This window comes from Mirounga angustirostris, unplaced genomic scaffold (assembly GCF_029215605.1).
Source record: "Mirounga angustirostris isolate CCGP_5_RB_7025 unplaced genomic scaffold, mMirAng1.0.hap1 SCAF_1, whole genome shotgun sequence".
In the NCBI taxonomy this organism is placed as follows: Eukaryota; Metazoa; Chordata; class Mammalia; order Carnivora; family Phocidae; genus Mirounga; species Mirounga angustirostris.
In genome coordinates this window covers 159,083,820-159,103,885 of record NW_026991709.1, presented here as the reverse complement: position 1 = coordinate 159,103,885, position 20,066 = coordinate 159,083,820, and the positions used below count along the sequence as shown (strand labels likewise).

Here is a 20,066-nt window from a genome sequence, read left to right as displayed (position 1 = left end):
CACCAGGACCTCCTGGTCCTCAGTGTACAGCCACTACCTCTCTGATCATGTGTTTGAATGATGTCATGTCCCATGATGCCACTGTCTCTAATTATTAGTCATTCTATTCATATGTCCCTGATGGATGACTTCTTTTGGCCCTAATCACCATCTCTGGTACCCTGGGTCCACAACGATTGGGATTTCTAAAGGCCAACCTGCTTGCTCCTTGGCAGCCCTGATGTCCACGTGGTCCAGGGGGCCCCTCCTTTCATTCTTCCCATCCCAGACTGCTGGTGCTGACAGGGTGCTTGCTTGGACCCAGGGAAGCAAGGGTCCTGTGGAGGGCAACATGCCTCCTGTGGGGTCCCAGAGAGCCCAGCCCAAACCCTGGGACTCTGTTCCTGCTGTGCCATGCTGCCACCCTACCTGCATCCTTTTCCTGTAGAATAGAAACCTAGAGCAGGTAGGAACCAACCCGGTGTGTAGCTGGATGGGCACTGGCTTGTTCGTCTCAGTGCACGGTGGTCCTCTCAGCCTTTCCCTAGCTCATGGCATTCTGGCCTCCCCTCCCGTCAGCTGTAGCCATAGTGAGGGCAGGGATGGTCCTGCCCTCCCGTGCCCTGGCTCTTGACTGCAGGATTGTGTGTCTGTATGGTCATGTACTCAAGTGTGCATGTCTGCCTGCCTGTTGAACACCTCCTACACACCAGGCACTCTTCTAGGTATGGGGGCTATATCACTGAATGAAACAAACAGGAATTCCTGCCCTTGGGGAGCTTACCTTCTATGCAGTAAACACAATAATGACTCTACCTGGCCTCTGGCAAGCCATCCTATTACCTGGCCCGAAATCCAGAGCCCAGAGCCAGAACCTGGAGTCCAGAGCTTTGAGTGCACAACCGGTCCCCCAGGACTCAGGAACCAGACCCAAAACACAGAGCACAGAGCCTGTACCCCCAAAATCCAGAACTCAGAGCTTGGAGCTCAGAATCTAGAACTTACATGCAACTGGGGTCAAGATCCTGGACTTCAGAATCCAGATCTCAGAACATAGAGCCCAGAACTCAGGGCCCTGAGCATGGACCCTCAAATCCACAGCCTAGAGCTTGGAGCTCAGAACCCAGGACTTGGTGCCAAGGACGTGGAGCCCAGGGCCTAGAATCTAGATCCCAGAGCTGCAGGTGGCTGGACCCGAAGGCCAGAATCCAGAGCCCCCGCCCCCTGTTTCTCTATCACTACCCTGGTCTTGGCTCCTTCGTACTACCAACCAATATTTTTGGAGCAGGCGCTGTTGAAGGTGCCAGAAGCTGCCAGCAAGAAACAAGTAGATGAGCAGATCCCCTCTCCCTGTAATGTCAGGTCCACGAGGGCAGAGACTGGCTCTGCTGTTCACTCTTGGGTCTCCATCGCCTCTAACGGGCCCCCCGTGGGTGCTTCCCCAATGTCTGTTGGATAGATTCGTTCACTTATCCCACATATGTTTGTTGTCCCTGTTAGTTGTTGGCGTTCTGGGGTGGGGATGAAACACACACATCTTGCCTGATGGATCAGCTCTCTCTGGCTGCCAGGAAACTCTTGGAGAGAGGGGGTTGTTTCTGACAAAGGCAGTGGCCAGAGCTGGGGAAGGCTGTGGTGGTGGTAGGGTATCGAGTGGGTAACCACCAGGAGCGGGGAGGCATGTGGCTTTGGAGGCCCTAAATTCAAGCCCCAGGCACTCCTGCCCCTGCAGCTTCTGTTCCCTCCTCCATAAAATAATCAGCTCCTAACAATGACTCCTGCTGCCCAGAGGCATTGTGCGGGTAAACAGTTTCGATTTTGTGGCCTTAAAGCTCCCAGGCAGGGCAGGGCAGGGCAGGCAGGCCAAGTGTCGCAAGTGGCCACCTTAGCAGGGAGAAGGTGCCTTTATGATTCCACGGGGGCCTGGCGCCAGGGCGCCTGGGGTGGGTTGGCCTTTGTTCCATCTGTTTGCACCCAGGTGGGGCTGGCCCGCCCCAGGGCCCCTTCCTCCCTTCCTCCTGCAGGGACGCTTCCAAGCCCAGCTTCTTATTCCCATTTTCTGTAGGAAGAAACCAAGCCCCCTTTGTAATTTGTAGGGACCACCTCTGTCCCTCTCCAAAGGTCCCTCCCGCCTCCTGGTGACCACTACTAGAAATAGAGAAGGCAAACAGCCTTTCCAGTCCCCAGGGCCACAGAGTGGACACTGCCCCAGGGGAACAAGATTTGGGAGGAATGTCTGCCATCTACCTGATGGAAGGGAAGGACAAACTCCCCTGAGAGGCAGGGAAGCAGGCAAACACCCAGGGAGCTCCTCCTAAGGTGGGTGGGCCGCCCTATGTGAGTTTATAGCACCAGACAGTAGATCAAAAGTCCACTATGTGTGAGTGTGTGTGTGTGTGGGGGGGGGGTGTTAGGCAAAATGATAAAACGATTTCAAACTTTATTTGTAAAAACTAACAAGACCAGCACAAGTCAGAAAATTAGGGAAAATAAACGAGGCGTGTGTGTAACACGTTCCAGTACTAAGATTCTATGATCACAATCTTTCAAACCTGCAGTTCTACTGTAAGAATAAGGAGATCAATGGCTCAGACTCAAGTAAGCCCCAAATAGACCCTATTATTTACAAGATAATGGATGATAAAGGAGGTATCCTGGATCAATGCAAGGGTGGAGGGTTATTCAAGCAAGTGGAGTTGGCACAACCGACTGGTTAGCATCTCACTCAGTAAACACCTGACTCCGGGATCTGAAACCAGCAGCATGTGGCCTTATCCAGCCAGCAGACAAATTTTGATTTGGCTGCATGATGTTTTGCAAAAGTATGGATGAGTTGCAAATGATTTTCAATTAGGGGAGTCACTTAAAAATTGGCAGAAGGTCTGGTCCCAAGGGGCCATTTTTGCTTCTCTCCCCTCAGGAAGCCCCACCTCTATCTCCACCCCGCCCCTCATGCCCACACCTGCCTGGGTCTTGGGGATGCTGCTGGAGTCCTGACACCATCACACATATCCCAGCACACATTCAAGACTTATTAAAGAGTTAGTCTTTAAACCAACCACTGCAACCCACCTGGATCACTCAGGTTGGTTCTCCCACAGATAACCCCAAACCTCAAAGTTAAGTTCAGCCTTTCTAGGAACCAAAGAGAGAAAAGGAAGTTGTTGATATTGCAAGCTGTAAAAACATCTGCAGCAGGGAGGGAGTGGAAGGATAATTTGGGATCATGCTTTTGAAATGAGCTCTGAGATAATTCCAATTCTACGACTCGAATGTTGAGTATTCATCCAAATACCTTTTGCAGGAAGCTCTGACACGAGATGTTTGGGACATTATTGTTTATAAACCAGGAGATTGATACAACCTAAATGCTCAACAAAAGGGAGGGTATGTACCCAAAAGAATTGGAAGCAGGGACTCGAACAGATATTTGCACACCCGTGTTTACTGCAGCATTATTCACAACCGCCAAGAGGTGGAAATAATCTGAGGGTTCGTCCACAGGTGAAGGATAAACAAAATGTGATCTAGACACACAATGGAATATTATTCAGTCTTAAAGAGGAGGAAAATTCTGACACATGCTACAGCATGGATGGACCTTGAAGACATCGTGTTCAGTGAAAGAAGCTAGTCCCAGAGAGACAAATACTATGGGATTGCACTTATGTGAGGCACCTAGAGTAGTCAGATTCATAGAGACAGAAAGTAGGGTGGTGGCTGCCTGGGGCAGGGTGGGGGGGCGGGGAGGGGACTGGGGAGTTCGTGTTTCCATTTGGGAAGATGAAAAAGTTCTGGATGGTGGGGCTCGCTGCACCCCAGTGTGAAGGTGCTCAATGCTACTGAACTATACACTTAAAAATGGTTAAAATGATAAATGCTATGTTAGGTGTATTTTACCACAATAACCGAGGGAGGGAGAAGAAGGACCTATAGGATTTCAGCTAGAAAGCCTTTCAAATGCTTCCTAAAGGTTAGGCCCTTAGAGCCAAGTCACGGAATAGAGGTGTATGTGTAACACGGTGACGACAGTGATTACAGCATCTAAGGGGAGAGAATTGTCACCAAATGCTGACAAATGGTGACAGCTATATCATAGATACTTTCCCCTTTATTCTCCCCATTTTCCAGCTATTCTGTAATAAGGTTTAATAGCTTTAATGATAAAAATAATATTTAACCATGATTATTGCAGAATGGGGGGATAATTTTGCAAAATATGCAAAAACCCAAATACAAAAACACAATAAATAATAAAAAGACCAACTGCCACCTCAAAAAAAGAGAAAAACAAGTGAAAGACACAGCAAGAGGTACTTCCCTTTAGAAATGTAAATAAAACATTCCAACATTCCGACAGGTACTCTACCTCAGAAAGGATCAAGTACATGCAAATCATACATGCAAATTACCCCGGGCTGCTTCTCTTAGCAGAAACGGAAGAGGTTGCAGATGTGTAGACTCTGACACATGCCATTGACAGGAGTGTCGACCAGAATTCTGCATGCTCTCTGGCCCAATGAGCCCTCCTCAGGTGCACCTCACAGAAACACTAGGAAAAGAAAAAAACTAAGTTGCAGGGGGTTTTGGGGCGGGGGGAAGTAAACTGCAGAATATATAAAGCATGGCTCTTTTGGGCTCTAAAAATATTTGTGTAGATATAGAGAATAATCAGGGAAGATACATATCCAATGGACAATAGCTGTTAGTTTGGAGAAGTGTGATTGTCTGGGGTGGGGGGGGGTGCTTCTCACTTTAGAAACTTGTGCTATTATTTTAACATGTTGTGACCATGTGCTGCTTTTGTGACATAAAAAATAATCATGACAAACAGCTGTTTTCTTTTCTCTGCCTTGTTTCTGACTGCTCTCTCTCCCTGGGATGTTCTCCCTTCAGATCTGCCTGGAGAACTCCTCTTCATCCTTCAAACCCCAGTCAGAGATCCTAGAGGAAACCTTATTTGAGTTCCCCTTTCCCTGAGCCCCCCAGGGCCTCCCCAATCCCTAGCCAATGTCACTCAGGGACAAGGACAGGCTGTGGTGCAGACACACCTGCCTCTTCCTTGCTGTGCAGCTCTGAGCAAGGGGCTTAGCTTCTCTGAATCCTGACTCTTCACCAATGAAACAAGACCACATCTTGAGGGGTGTTTTAAGGATAATATGAGGAAGGCAAAGGGTCCTCAGTTCTTGGAGAGCCCACCTAGCAAGGAGACTTTCTTCTAATGCTATTTCAGCCCACTGGGCTTCAGACTGAGCCCCCACAAGCTTCTCCAGCCCTAGAGCCCAGAGTGTTTAGGGACCCTGAGCAAGCTGCCTGCCCTTTCTGTTCTTCTTTCCCACGCATCCCCTAGGGCTGTCAGGGTCCCTTAGGAAGGCTGGTAGGTACCTGGGTATTTAGTAGGTGCTTTCAGTATTGTCCCCCATCCTGCCCCCAAGCAGTCAGGGTCCCCCACAGATCATCCCTCCTGTACAGCTGGGGAAACTGAGGGCCAGGCAGGGATGGGGGTCTCATTTCCTGGGAGGGGACAGAACAGGATGGCTCCCACTGGTATGCAGGCTAGAGTTGGGGGGGTTTCCTCCTCAAAGAGGGGACTTGGCGGACCCTGCGCAGCTGCTTCCTTCCACCTCCCCATCTGTCCCTCCCCAGCCCACAGAGCAGGGCTCCCTAGAGGACTCTGGGAAAACACTGTCCTTGCTCCTTCTCCCTGCCCCTCCCACCCAGGTTCGGCTGTGCTGATCTGGGGTGCGGGGCTGGGATCCAGGTTTCCCAGGCTTTGAGGGGATGCCAGGATGGGCTCCTCCCTTTGCTCAGAATTTAGGAATGGAGGGGACATTTTTACACAAGCCCACACCCCACCACACCACCACTGGTACCATCCGGACTTCACCCCTGGGCCCGCTTCTCTACCACGCACCGCCCAGCTCCATCCCTTCACCTGCTCCATAGCTCAGCCTCTGGCTGGCGCCCTACAACCTGTCTCATCCACCATAGGGATCTTTCTTAAGCTTTTTATTTCAATTATGAAGTATTTCAAATATCCAAAAATATGGCTAATATATAACAAACACCCTGGTACCCCTCAGTACTGGTTTTCTGGGCTGCATAAGAAATCACCACAAGCTTAGCCACTTAAAAACCACACGCATGGATTATCTTACCATTTCTGTGGGTCAGAAGCCCAGGGTGGCTTAGTGGGGTCCTCGGCTTGAGGTCCCACAAGGCTGCCGTTAAGCTATTGACCAGAACTAGGTTCTCAACAGAGGCTCGACTAGGGAAGGGTCTGCCCTGCTACTAAGCCTCCTCAGGTTTGAGCACAAGGGGCTGCTTTGCAGCTGTGGGATTCGCGGCGGCTTGCTCCTTCAAAGCCAGCCACAGACAGACACTCTACAGAGAGCGGTCAACACATGCGAGTTTTAGGTAATGTCCTGCAATCCCGGGAATGACATCCTATCACCTTTGCCATATCCTACTGTTCATACACAGCCCCAGGTCCCGCCTACCAGGAGGCAGGAGAAAGGAGGCAACTCGAGGTCCGCTGACAGCCCCCCACCTCAAGTTAAGAAAGAAAACATTATGGAATCTTGAACCCTCGTAGCCCTATGGCCTGCCTGCCTTCCTCCCCAGAAGTAGCCAGGGCTTTATTACTCCCTTGTACGTTATATTTTGACTACGTATGTATGAACCCTTATGCTATGGATCATATTATCCTGCGTGTTTTTACATTTTGTATAAATGGTATCATAATGGTAGATTTTTTTCTATGACTTACTTTTTTTTGTTGTTTGCCGTCACATTTATGATATTCTTTCACATGAATATATGAAGTCTGGTCCATTCATTTTTCACTACAGTGTATGTTATTCCATTGTATAAAGACAACGCAATGTATTTGCCCATCCTCCTGTGTTCCATTATAAACAGGGCCCAGGTAGCTGCTCTCACCCCTCTGCCATGTGCAAGTTTTCTCTGGGAGCATAAGCCCAGAGGTGGAGTCACTGAGTCAAGGGACTTGGCACCTTCATGTCTACAAGATGAGGCCAAGGAATTTTCTGAACTGGTTGTTCTAGTTTATATTCCCACCAGCAGGGTATGGGAATTCCAGTTGCTCCACATCCTTGCCAACACTTGGTAATGTCAGACTTATATTTTTACCCGTTTGTTGGGTATGAAGTGGAATATCATCGTTGTAGAGAGATCTCTCTAGAACATGCAATTGAGCACATTCTCCCTGTGCCTCAAAGGCTCCCAAGGGCTCCCCAGCTCGGGACCTGATCTAAGCTCTTGGGTCTTGCATGACCTTTACAGTCCACGGCCCTCTACAGCCCTCCCCAACTCTCCTCAGTCCCAGACTACAGACAAGTGCTCTCCCACCACGCGAGGCTTTGTGCCCGCTCTTCCCTCTGCGTGAAGCCGCCCCAATATTTCAAGGCTCCTGCTTTATTAAGAAATAAATGACCAAACAGGTCACCTGTGTGTTTTAAACATTCACATTAAAGAAATGAATGCCGTAGGCATACTAAAAATCCAAATGCAATATAACTGTGCTCATCAAATGATGGTTTCAGGGTTCAGACCAGAGTTTTCCACCTCGACATCACTGACATTTGGGACTGGATCATTCTTTGTGGTGGAAGTTTGTCTGGTATATTGTAGGATGTTTGGTGGCATCCCTGACTTCACCCCATGAGATGCCCATAGCAACCCCCACCCGCCCCTCCCTGCCAAGTCATGACCATTAAAAATGTCTCCCATCATTGCCAAATGTCCCCTGGGGAGGGAGGACTGACCCCGTGGAGAACACTGATTTAGAAAGAGATTCATTTATAATGCACCCAGTCTGAAATTGCAGCACGTTTTCAGTCCCATGACAAACATCTTCCCACCTGGAAACATTTTTTCCACGACGGAGCAATTTACGTCATTTGGAAAGGACATCCAATGTCTAAATCCAAGGACCTTCACGTGTGTGAGGTGGTCACAACCAAAGGCTAATGTTACCCCCCCATAAGCCCCTCCCAGGTGTCACCTCCACTGCTCAGCCTTCCCAGATACCCCCCAGACAGGTGTCGCCTCTCCCTCCAATGCTTGTTGCAGTTGCCTTTAGTGTTGGTGTGTGTCTGCTCCCTTTCCTGAAGCCTGGGATTGGGAGGGCCCTCTGTGGGGGGAGGGAAGGGGGTCACAGCTGAAATCAGCTCTGTTTCCAGCTCCCACCCAGGCCAGCGTAGGAAAGACTCGTGGATCTGAATGGCAAATTGCGTAGAAATCACCTAGGCCCTTCTCTAGTTGACCCAGTGAAACCCAGATGTGTGCTGGGCTCCAGGTGAGCAGGCCTGGGGAGGGGTCAGGGGAGGCCAGGGTGGGGAAGAAGGAAAACAGTCCTGGCCAGAGATGTGGGCCAGATCTCCCCAGCTGGGTTAGGTAGGGGCATCTCTGGAGACATCGTACCCCAATGCCCAGGCACAGCATGGCTGCAGGCCTTGTGGGAGGCCCGGGTGTGTTCGTGTGCCCGAGTGTACATTTGTGATTATGGGTACAGGCATGCACGTATGTGCAAGGGCGTGGATGCCTGACACACGTGTGGAGGTATGGGGGGCCCTCTCAGCCTACCCTGTCTGAAAGAGAAGCCTCGTCACTCTAAGCCCTCCTTCTGCTTTGTTTTTCTTCATGGCATCTATCACTACCTGACATTGTATTAGATGTTTATTTGTTATCAGTTTCTTTTGTCTTCCCCACTAGTTGGCAACTCCATGAGGGCAAAGCCCTGGCGAGTGTGTTCCCTGGCATATATATCCCTGCAGCACCCAGAAGAGCGCCTGGTTTATAGGACATGTATGCATAGGAGCTCAAGAAACATGTGGAGTAAGTGGATAGATGAAGGGCTGGCTGGCTGAGTGGACGGGTGGATGGAATGATGGATGGACGGACAGATGATTGGGAGGGTAGATGGGTGGGTGGGTGGATGACTGCTAATAGGAATGTGTGCATATGCATGTAGGCCTTGACTCTGGAAGATACTTCAGGCTTCTTTGTTCTATACTCTTTCCAGAAAGACCCAGGAAGCCCCACATCCCAGAAGCTGTAGAAGTCCAGGGGTATTTGTGGAGGCTGTGGGGGTTGAATCCTCCTGGAGGCTTAGGGCCAGCTGTTGGAAGTGGGATCAGAGCCCTGCCCAGAGTTGCTCCCTGCGGGGGTGTGCTGAGGACTAGGGCACTGTGGGTGGGGAAAGGAGAGTGGCCACCCTAACAGGCTGGTGCCCTTTGGAACTCAGGAGTCTCACAAATGATGCCTTTGCTCAGGCAGTAAACCCCCACCAGAGGATAGATCTGAGCCTCCAGATAACACATGGGCCACCACCAGGAAGGGTGTTACCTGGGTTGGGGTTGAGGGGAAAGGACCTAGTGGGCACCCATTTCCACAGGCTGGGAGGGTTGACCAGGAAACCGTCCTGGATGTCCTAGGGAGGGAAAGCAGGTCTGAGCCACGTCTGTGTTGAGACTTGAGCTGAGATCATCCTGTTACCTCTGGAGAAGAAGTCAGGTTGCTCCCCACTTCCCATGCCTCCCTGTCTGGCACTGAGCACTCACTGTCCCTTCTACCGGTCTAGTAACCCACCACCTGACCAGCTCTCCATCAGCCTACCAATTTATATGTCCATCTAGCCTTCTACCCATTCTTCCATGGACCTGTCCATCTACTACTCTTTCCCTTCCCTCATCTGTCTGTCTGTCCTCCCATCCGTCTGTCTATCCACCCATTATCAACATTGCCATCATTAGGCTAGCAAACCCATATACACAACGTTTCCTCTGTTCTAAGCTGTCCTCACAACAACCCTATGAGGAAATGCTATTATTATTCCCATTTTACAGATGAGATGTGGAAAATGAGACACAGAGAGGTTGAGTGACTTCCCCAAGAACACACAGCTAGTAAATGGCAGAGCTGTCTGACCTGACAGGCTGAGCTCTGAACCTCCCAGTTTTCTGTTCATCCATCCATCTACCCTCGTAGCTGTCCATCATTCAGTCCCTTCACTCACCTGTCACTGTCCATCCAGTGGCCCATCCATCGCTGTCGCCCATCCATCCTGAAGGTAATGCAGTTAGAGAACCAGGGGCCCTGAGGGGAGAGAAGGCCCGGACTGCCCATCTGGCTGGGCCAGGGTGGACTGCGGGGGTGGGGTGGGCTGCCCCAGGCTGGGCAGGGCTGCATGAGGCTGGAGGGAATTAGCCGAGTGACTGCCAGGATCATCTAATTAGGAACACTAGTGATAAGCAGATAGGATCGAGGGTGATTAGAATCCTTTTAAAAAGCCACTCCATTAATTACAGAGACAGAGAGGGGCCTCTGGCTGCTCAGAATACCAATTGGCTGCCTAATCGGCCTCCATCAGCTCGCCCTGGGGAGGGTTCCTGGGACCGCTGTGTGACCTTGGGTGTGCCCTGCCCTCTCTGGGCCTCCCTGTGCCCTGGATCAGGCTCTGCTTGAGATCACCTGGTCACCCAAGATCCTCTTCCTCCAACCCGGCCATGGCTCAGGGGGCAGGCTTCAGGGTGGGCCTGAGACCGGGGGCCCGGGACATCAGAGGCTGCAGGCCAGGGAGGCTAGCCCCCAAAGGGAGGACTTTCCACACCCCACTAGAGAATAAGGACAGAGAGGCTCAGAGAGGGAAAGTGACCAAACAGCCAGTGTGAGTCAGGAGCAGGGGGGCCTGAGCTAACGTCATGCCTGTGCACCCCTGTCTCCCCGTGACGCCCTGTGGAGGGACCCCAGAGGCCCCTGCTGCTAACACGTTCAGTGTTGGATTTCAGAGGACACTAGGCAGAGCCATTTGCAGAAGGAAAAATCACCTCTGCGTGCTGCCTTTGTGGGAAGCTTACCCTGCCTTGCCCTTGTAAACTGGAGAGGGCCCCCTCTGTTCAGAGCACCTTCGGCAATGAGGAGCTGGGATCTGCCTCCCGGGAGTACGCCCATCCCATGAAGCCTACTGAGTGCTCGGCTCTCTGAGCCCTGGGACAGCCGGGAACCGGGGAGGTCTCCAGCCCTGTCTCCAGCCCAGCTACCTCCTACAGACCACCCCAGGGTGGGGCCTCAGGCTGAGCACAGCGCCTGGGGTCAGAGCAGGGCACAGATCTGGCTGGGTGGCCAGGAGACTTCCTCCCTGGACAGACAGTGCGAGGGGAGCCTGGGGTGAGGGGAAGTCTCTGGGGATTTGGGGGCGTCTCATCATCCTGGGTCCCCTGTCTCTTAACCTGATGTAGCCACCCACACGCTGCCCCCGTTACATTGTTATGGGACCTCAGGCTTCACGAGCAGTGCTGCCATTGTTGCCGACCCCCTCCCCCGACCAGTGTGGAGCTACCCCATCACCATAAACACACCAGCCTTCCTCCCGTCACCGTCATCACCACCGCTACTCCCCTCATCCCCACCATCACTGTCACCATCAGCACCACCACGACCGTCTCCGCCTCAACCCAGTAGCATCACAACACCACACCACACCCCCGCCACCACCATCACCGCCGCCGCATCCCGCCTAACGTCACCTCCATCACCTAGACCAGGATCGCCGTCCCGTGACCTCCACGATGCCCAGCACTGCCGTTGCCATGACCAGCATCATCACCGTCACTCTCACCACTGCCACCGGGCCACCTCTGACGGGCCATCTCCACCATCACCATAACCACCCGTCTCCGCCTCAACCAGGATTCGCATTGCCTTGGCCACCAGCACGGCCCTCATCGCCACCATCACTATCGTCCTCACCGCAGCAACATCCCTCACCTCCACCAACGCCACTGTTACCATGACGACCATTCCCATCATCACCGTCACCTGCAACACCGCCGTTTCCACCTCCCCTCCCATTACTACCATCATCATCTCCTCCGTCACCTCCGCCACCTTCACCGCCAATGCTGCCTCTGCCCACCACGTCACCACCTTCTGCACTGTCACCATTATCACGAGCCCACCTGCGCCACCACCACCACATCCCCCGGAGCCGCCGTCACCATCACCCCGTGCGCGCACTTGCTGACTGTAACAGGCATGAAGATATTTAATATAAGTTTTCGCAACCATAGGATGACCTGGGGGCATAAAGATCAGGGACACAAGTCATCGCTGAGGGTCTGCCTGCTGCTCCCAAGTAAGTGGATCTCAAGAGCTCGCCGGGAAGCTGCTGGAAGCTCACGCTATTCCAGGAAGCTCCCCGGAGTATCTCAGCCTGCAGCCCTGAAGCCCGGGTGTCTCAGAGGATGGCCGGAAGTTGCTGCAAACCTCCGGTTGTCATCTGCCTTCAGCTTCTTTCTCTTTCGCTTTCCAAATTGCATGCATTGGCAGACTCCACCTGGGAACCACAGAAGGGATTCAGGAAAATCTTCCCCAACTCTCTAGGATGCAGAGGAGACCGTCGAAGAGGGTGGTGGACACCACATCTGCCAGGTCATCACCCTCGGCGTCAGCCCTGTTGCTAGAGCATGTTGTGACTCCCACCGTTGCCAGCACCCCTCCGTGGCTGTCACAGCTCCCGTCAGCCAAGCGGCACTGCCATCGGCACCGGGGCCACCAATCCCACCATCTCCATCACCCCCACGATCGCCGGCAGCATACTGCAGTACTGCCCACTTCCTCAGAGGATCGTGCCTCTCCAGCTGTTGCTGGAGACTTGCAGAACCTTCCTGAAAGGAGTACCATTCCCCACCCCACTGATACTGGCCTGGGCCACGTGGCGTGAGCACGGGTGACGTACATCACATCCCGGGAGAAGTGTTCAGAGGCACTCCACGTTTCTCACAGCTCCCACTCACGCCCTCTGCGCCACGAGAATGGTATATTCCAGACCAGAGCACTCCCTCATCCAGGATCCAGAAGGAGAAGACATGTGAGTTGGAGCCCCAGCGACATGGGCGAGGGCTAAATGTCCATGGTAAGGCTCCAAGATGTGGGGGTCGTTACTGAAGCAAAGCCGTATGACACACAACTTGCACTACCCCACTGCCTTCATCCCTATCACCGCCACCAACGTCACCACCTCCAGGATCACCATCACCACGACCAACCTCCCCGATAGTGCCCCTAGTAGCCTTTCCATCACCTCCCTGTCACACCTCCACCATCACTATCAATACCACCTCTACCACTACCGGTCCCCAGTCACCATCCCCTCCATTGTCATCTCCACGTGTTAACTCTCCACCACAAGCATGACTACGGTCCCCACCACCAGCACCTCCTCTGCCATTATCAACTCCACTATCACCACCATAATTACTCCCACCCTCACCACTGCCTCCACAACGACACCACTACCCTAATCACTTCTACTGTCTTAATATGCCTTTTCACCACCGCACCATCCCCACAATCATTGTGGAGAATTGCGTGGGGAGGCAGCTTTCCCCAGCTCCAGTGGACAAGCCTGTCGAGAACAGTCTCTAACTACAGTGACAGAAATATAGTTACAAAAACACAGAAACATTTTCATCTGTAGCTACATACCCAGTGAACTTACTCCCCGCTGTTCATTTCCTCTACCAAGCGATATGTGTTAGGTGTTAGCCCATGGGGTGGAGGACAGGGGGCACAGAGGATAGGTCCTGCTCCTGGTAAAGCGGGCGGGAGTGACCACATCTGTCACTCTAAGTCAGGCTTGCAAAGTGTCTCCACGTTCTGCTTTCATTCCTCCCAGCATTGGGGACTGGCTAGAACCTGCTGTCCCCTGCTAGGTTCCTGATGAGTACGGAAGGAAGAGAGAGAGAGAGAGAGAGAGAATACAGAGAGGGGTAAGGACTATAGAAAGAAGAGAAGGAAGGGAGGGGGGAAAGAAAGTGGGGGAAGAGAAGGAAGAGGAATGCCCTCTTATGTGACTTAGTGATCCCAATAGTTCTGCTCCTCATTGGTGCAGTTACTAGGTAGTTTAGCATGTGTTCCGTCTTAACTGGAGGGGGGTGAGGGGAAGGGGGGAATAGATGTCAATCAATATTGTTAATTGCTATTTCTAAATATGATCTAACATTGGAGCAAGAATTAAAGAAATGTAAATGCCTAGGAACATTTGGTTCCTAATTGACTCACCTTACTAGCTTTCCAGGGCTGCCACGGCAAATTATCACAAATTGGGTGACTTAGAACAACAGAAATGTAACCTCCCACAGTTCTGGAGGTCAGAAGTGCAGGATCAAGGTGTCGGCAGGGCTGCACTCCCCCCTACCAGCTTCTGGTGACTGCGGGCTCTCCCCGCGCTGCATTGCCATCCCCCTCTTCTTCTGTGTGGCTCCGTAAGGACACTTATTGCATTGGGGACCCACCTACATAATCCAGGATGTTCTCATCTCAACATCCCTAATTTAATTACATCTACAAAGACCCTTTTTCCAAATGAGATCATATTTGCAGGTTCCAGCAATTAGGACAGGGACATAGCTTTTGGGGGGCCACCATTCACCCCCCTACATTCACTAGTCACACTTATCTGGATTTTTCTTACCAGAATGGAGTGGAATGCTTCTTTTAATTTGCTGTCCTCAGACAGCTCTGGGTTTGCATCTCTCTCTCATGGACATGCTGTGTGACCTTCAGTACTTTCTACATGTCTCTGAGCCTCGTTCGTTCAACAAATGTTTACTGATTTCCAGGCATGGTCTTAGACACTGACGAACACGTCTGCCTTTGTGGGGCTTACCTCTGAGGATCTGACCTGATAAAGGGGCACAAGAAGAATGAACTCCTGCTCTCACCTCCTTGTCTGATTTCCCACTTGGGGTCCCCTCACTCCATCCCAACAACCCAGCCAGCAGGTTAAGTGGACATGTCCCAGGAAGCCTGCCCTCCCCTCCCCGGACCACTGTCACCAGGCTGCATTGCCCACCTAGGCCCGATCCTGCGGCTGATCCTTTCTCTGCTCCTTGGCTCCGGGGAGCTCAGCCCTCAGGCCCAGCATGACCAAGCTCCAAATTCTCAGCCCGCCAAGGTGCCGACCTCATGGGCAGGGGCAGGCCAGTGTGCCCCGGGGGTGCTGGTGGGGAGCTGGGGGTGGCATTTGCCCCGCCCAGGGCTGATGTCACAAAGGGCCCAGCCTCCGCTCTGCAGGGGGGTCTGTCCCTGGCCTGGCCCCACTGTGGCAGTGTCCCCCTCCCCCCACCCCTCTCAGTGGAAGGCGCCCACTTGTCCCTGAGAGCTGGTACTATGAAAAGGTAAAGTTGCCGGGCAGAGCCGCGCCCGGAGCCAGCAGATTCCAGCAAGGCCCCCGCTGAGGGACCCACACCAACTGCTGCCTCCTCTGAGTCCATCCCGGCCCCCGGGGCCCCAGTGCCCACCTCACCTTCGCCCCCGCCTCCACCCCCTCCCTCTCCTCGGCATGGCCAACTACTACGAAGTGCTGGGGGTGCAGTCGAGTGCCTCCCCGGAGGACATCAAGAAGGCCTACCGCAAGCTGGCCTTGCGCTGGCACCCCGACAAGAACCCCGACAACAAGGAGGAGGCCGAGAAGAAGTTCAAGCAGGTGTCCGAGGCTTACGAGGTCCTGTCCGACTCCAAGAAGCGCTCCGTGTACGACCGCGCGGGCTGCGACAGCTGGCGGGCGGGTGGCGGGGCCAGCACCCCCTACAGCAGCCCCTTCGACTCGGGCTACACCTTCCGGAACCCCGAGGACATTTTCCGCGAGTTTTTCGGCGGCCTGGACCCCTTCTCGTTTGACTTCTGGGACGCCCCTTTCAACAGTGACCGCGCTGGCCGGGGCCACGGCCTCAGGGGGGCCTTCTCGGCCGGCTTCGGCGAGTTCCCGGCCTTCATGGAAGCCTTCTCGTCCTTCGACACCCTGGGCCGGGCCGGCAGCGGCAGCGCCAGCCGCACCACCTTCTCGTCCACCTCCTTCGGCGGCTCGGGCGCCGGCAGCTCAGGCTTCAAGTCGGTGATGTCGTCCACCGAGATGGTCAACGGACACAAGGTCACCACCAAGCGCATCGTGGAGAACGGGCAGGAGCGCGTGGAGGTGGAGGAGGACGGGCAGCTCAAGTCGGTGACCATCAACGGCAAGGAGCACATCAAGCGGGTGGACAACAAGTGAGCGCCGGCCGCCCGGGGCCACCCGCCCGCCGCCCGCCGCACAGGCCGCCAGCGTGGCTGATGGTTAATAAATGTGCCAAGTGAGTTCATGGAAACAGCTGGCCGGATGTGTGGGGCGCGGGCACCTACCTGCTGGGCCGCTGGGGCCCCAGCCCCCATGCGCAGGACCGTGTGTGCTCAGGCCCGAGGGTGCCACCTCCATGCCCGGGCTGCGTTAGTGAGAGATGTAAGGGTGGTTCTGCGGGCGGTTTGTGATCTCTCTTGTCTGTGTCGTCAGGGCTGGCGTCTGTCCATCTGCACCCAGCCCTGTGCCTCTGTGCTTGCTCTCTGATGGGAGAGTGGCATCATCATCCATCTCCATGTCTCAGCCCCCTGCCCCCTCAGTGATTCATCTCACAGCCAACTTGCCAAACCCAAGTTACATCACGTCACCTGCCTTGCTGTTAAACCTGTGTGGCTCCCTCTGCTCTAAGCATAAAGACCTCAGGCCTTGTCCTCACCAGAAGGCAGTGGTGGCTTGGCCCCTGCACACCTTCCTGCAACCCTCACTCTCTGAGCTCTAGACATACCGGCCAACCCTCTATTCCTCCACTGAACCAAATGCCTTACAACCTCAGGGCCTTTGCACGTGCTGTTCTCCCTGGTATCTGCCCACTCATCTTGAGGCCTTTGCTCAAGCATCACTTCTTCAAGGAGGCCTTCCCCAACACCACTATTCTGAATTAGTTTTCCACCCACCCCACTCTAAAGGCCCCTCACCTGTTTCACCCTGGCCCTTATGGGTTGTCTGTGACTACTGAGAGGTGGGTGCCTCCGTGACTCTACTGGAGGTCCAAGGGAAGAGGGCCTGTGCTTGTCTCATCGCTCATTGTATCCCCAGAGTCTAGAGCAATGCCTGGCACTAAGGGGCAAGGCATATATTTGTTAGAAGAATGAATGTTTCTAGGTGTGTGTGTGTGAGTGTGTGTGCGTGTGTTGGGGTGTTGGGGGATGTGTGTGTGTGTGTGAGTGTGTTGGGGGATGTGTGTATGTGTGTGTGTGAGTGTGTGCGCATGTGTTGGGGTGTTGGGGATGTGTGTGTGTGTGAGTGTGTGTGTGTGTTGGGGGATGTGTGTGTATGTGTGTGTGAGTGTGTGCGCATGTGTTGGGGTGTTGGGGGATGTGTGTGTGTGTGTGTGTGTGTGTGTGCGTGTGTTGGGGTGTTGGGGGATGTGTGTTGATCCCAGGCAGGCCAGAGCAAGACTGACTGTCTGGGAGGAAGTGGGTGCTGGAGCAGGAGATGGGAGATCGTGGGTCCTGTTCAGAAATGCAGTTTGGGGTGAAGTCTTCTGCTTGCCTCTGTAGTGCTCATGGCTGGGCCCCCAGGCTGGAAGTCAGGGCAGGCTATCAATGTGCTGCTCTTGTGGGGGGCACCACCAGCCAAAGTGTGGTGGGCCCCTTTTGAGCAGTTCTATGGACTGTGGACAGAGGGACAAATAGGAGAGAAAGTGAGGCCAGCTCTAGGCCGACAAGACCATGGACACATACAAGGTCCCCTGGCAGGTGTTCTGAGGACTGGGACCGTGTTGTGTGATTTCCCAAATGACCCCGAAGTCACCCTACCTGGGTGGGGGGCTGTGTAGCCTGAGAGTCACGTGTGCGGACGCTGTGAGCATGTTTTTGACCGTATCTGTGGGGCATAGAGAAGTGGAGGATGGCTTGATTTCAGTCTGCTGCCCCAGTAGACCATAAGGTCTACAACAAAACAAAACAGGAGCTCTGATGCTGTTTTTTGCTCATCTCCAGCCCCTAGCCCAAGGCATGGATATAGTAGATACTCAATAAATATTTGTTGTATTGAGGTGTTTGTGTGGGCATGCACGGATGCGTTTGTCTAGGAGCCTGAGCGAGGTCTCTACAGCTGGGCCACAGGGCCCTGTCCTCGGCATTATGTCCTCAATACGGCACTAAGGCTTTGAAGGAGCCAGAAAAGGCACAGACCTCACATTCTCAGACACACTCAGCTGGGAAGGGAGCAGATGCAGAACTGTTGCCCACATCAGAAATAAGATGACCCAACTCTTGAGACTGGAGTGAATATCATAATTATGCTCTAAAGAGAAGAAGGAAGTCAGGCTGGGGAGACCTGGCTATGTCAGCCCTGTGTGGACATGGAGCTAGAGATCTTAGTGGACCACAAGTTTGTATGACCAAAGGTGTTAATGAGGAAATGCCTAGGAAGTTGCATGTGCCCTCAGGGAATGGATAGCTCTTCTGTTCAGAATTCTGATCCCACTTTGTGCTCAGCTCCAGGCCCTGCCCCAGGAGGACAGGAGCAGCCTGGAGTGGGTCCAGAGGGGGTGGCTAGGGTGGGGAGAAGGTTGGAGACCTCATCCTAGGAGAAGCTGGGAAGACTCACCTTAGAGAAAGGCAGCCATGTGGATTCCAGTTGCTGTCCCCAAGTCCCTGCAAGACTCCTCCAGGCCAGGAGAACAGATGGATTTGAGGCCCAGGGATCAGGCCTAGGAGCCAACGGAAGGGCAGGGTGTCACAGGAAGCAGGTCCCAGCCTTATGGAACTGGAGCTTTCTCTAAGTCAGAGCAAGGCAGACTCCCTTAAGGGGAGTGAGCTTTCCCGCCATGGGAGGGGTGACAGTGCTGAGTCTTGATTACCTGTGGGCAGACGGGGTGCCAATCTTTTAAAAATATTGTTTAAGTATATTTTTATTTTGAAACAATCCCAAGTTACAGATGGGTAATGCACTTTTAATTCAATGCAAATCAAGAAATATGTATTGTTGGGGCACCTGGGTGGCTCAGTCGGTTAAGTGACTGCCTTCGGCTCAGGTCATGATTCTGGAGTCCCGGGATCAAGTCCCGCATCGGGCTCCCTGCTCGGCAGGGAGTCTGCTTCTCCCTCTGACCCTCCTCCCTCTCATGCTCTCTGTCTCCCATTCTCTCTCTCAGATAAATAAATAAAACCTTAAAAAAAAAAAAAGAAAAAAAGAAAAAAAAGAAATATGTATTGAGCACTTACTATATACCAGGCACAGTTCTAGGTTTTGGGGATGTAGCAATGGGCGAAACAGATCCCTGCCCTGATGGGGCAGATGTGCTACTGGAAAGCCAGAGAACATTGTCCTGAGTTGTAATGAATGCTAGAGAGGAAACACTGGCGGGTAAGCTCATAGATGAAGCATAGAGTCAAGGGCATGGGCACAGTAGTGTTTTGTTGGGTGCTTCTGGGAGGCCTTCCAGAGGAGGAAATGGGAATGAAAGTGAGATCACGGACCATGTAGTTATCTGGGGGAAAAGCATTTCTGGGCCGAGGGAACAGCAAACGCAAAGACCCTGCTCTGATGAGAAAGAGGTGAAGGCAGATACACACAGTCCCATTTAATGCTCACACTGTCCCAGACTGGTCACTGACCCATGTCACATAAGAGGAAACTAAGGCACAGAGATGGGAGTCACATAACTGGCAAGTGGCTGAGCCAGAATTTCATCCAGGGTATTTTGACTCCAAAAGATTTACCTTTCAAATAATAATAAGGGTAACAATAACCATAATAATTGCAGCAACCAAGGTCAGTGTGCCTGTGTGTGTATGCGTGTGCATGCACGTGTGTGCATGTGTGCCTGTGTGTGCATGTATGTGCGTCTCTGAAGGATTGGCATGCTGGCAATTCCTTGTTCCTTGGGGGCTGGAGTGGAGCCAGAAGTGGAGGTGATTCCAGGTGCCAGGGTTCAAGGCTGATTAATGACAGGGTGTCTGGTTCCCAGGCTGGGAAGAGGGGAGTGTGGGCATGGCCAGGAAAGGTGCTGTGAGTGCCTATCTGGCTGGGACCTGAGCAGATTTTGCTCACCTATGCATCTCAACTCCTAGCCTGGAAAGTAATAGGTGTCCAATAAACCATGTGAAATGAAAGAAGGTGGGAGCACACTGATCCAGGGAACAGCAAGAACCAAGGGGCCTGCTCAGAGGATAGCCTCTGGAGATCATGAGAGGAGAAGCTGCTGGGAGGCCATAAACCT

The 20,066-nt window shown here is 53.0% G+C and overlaps 1 protein-coding gene across 1 annotated transcript; it reads left to right on the top strand.

The window, feature by feature from the left end:
• The first annotated feature begins 15,346 nt into the window (after nucleotides 1-15,346).
• On the top strand, nucleotides 15,347-16,215 carry DNAJB8 (DnaJ heat shock protein family (Hsp40) member B8). Its single transcript, XM_045863767.3, has one exon. The coding sequence runs from the start codon at nucleotides 15,347-15,349 to the stop codon at nucleotides 16,052-16,054; it is 708 nt and encodes a 235-aa protein (XP_045719723.1). The 3' UTR covers nucleotides 16,055-16,215.
• Nucleotides 16,216-20,066: the final 3,851 nt, after the last annotated feature.

Excerpts from the sequence above, each read along its gene's own strand:
- DNAJB8 (XM_045863767.3), top strand. The coding sequence starts at position 15,347 with ATGGCCAACTACTACGAAGTGCTGGGGGTGCAGTCGAGTGCCTCCCCG.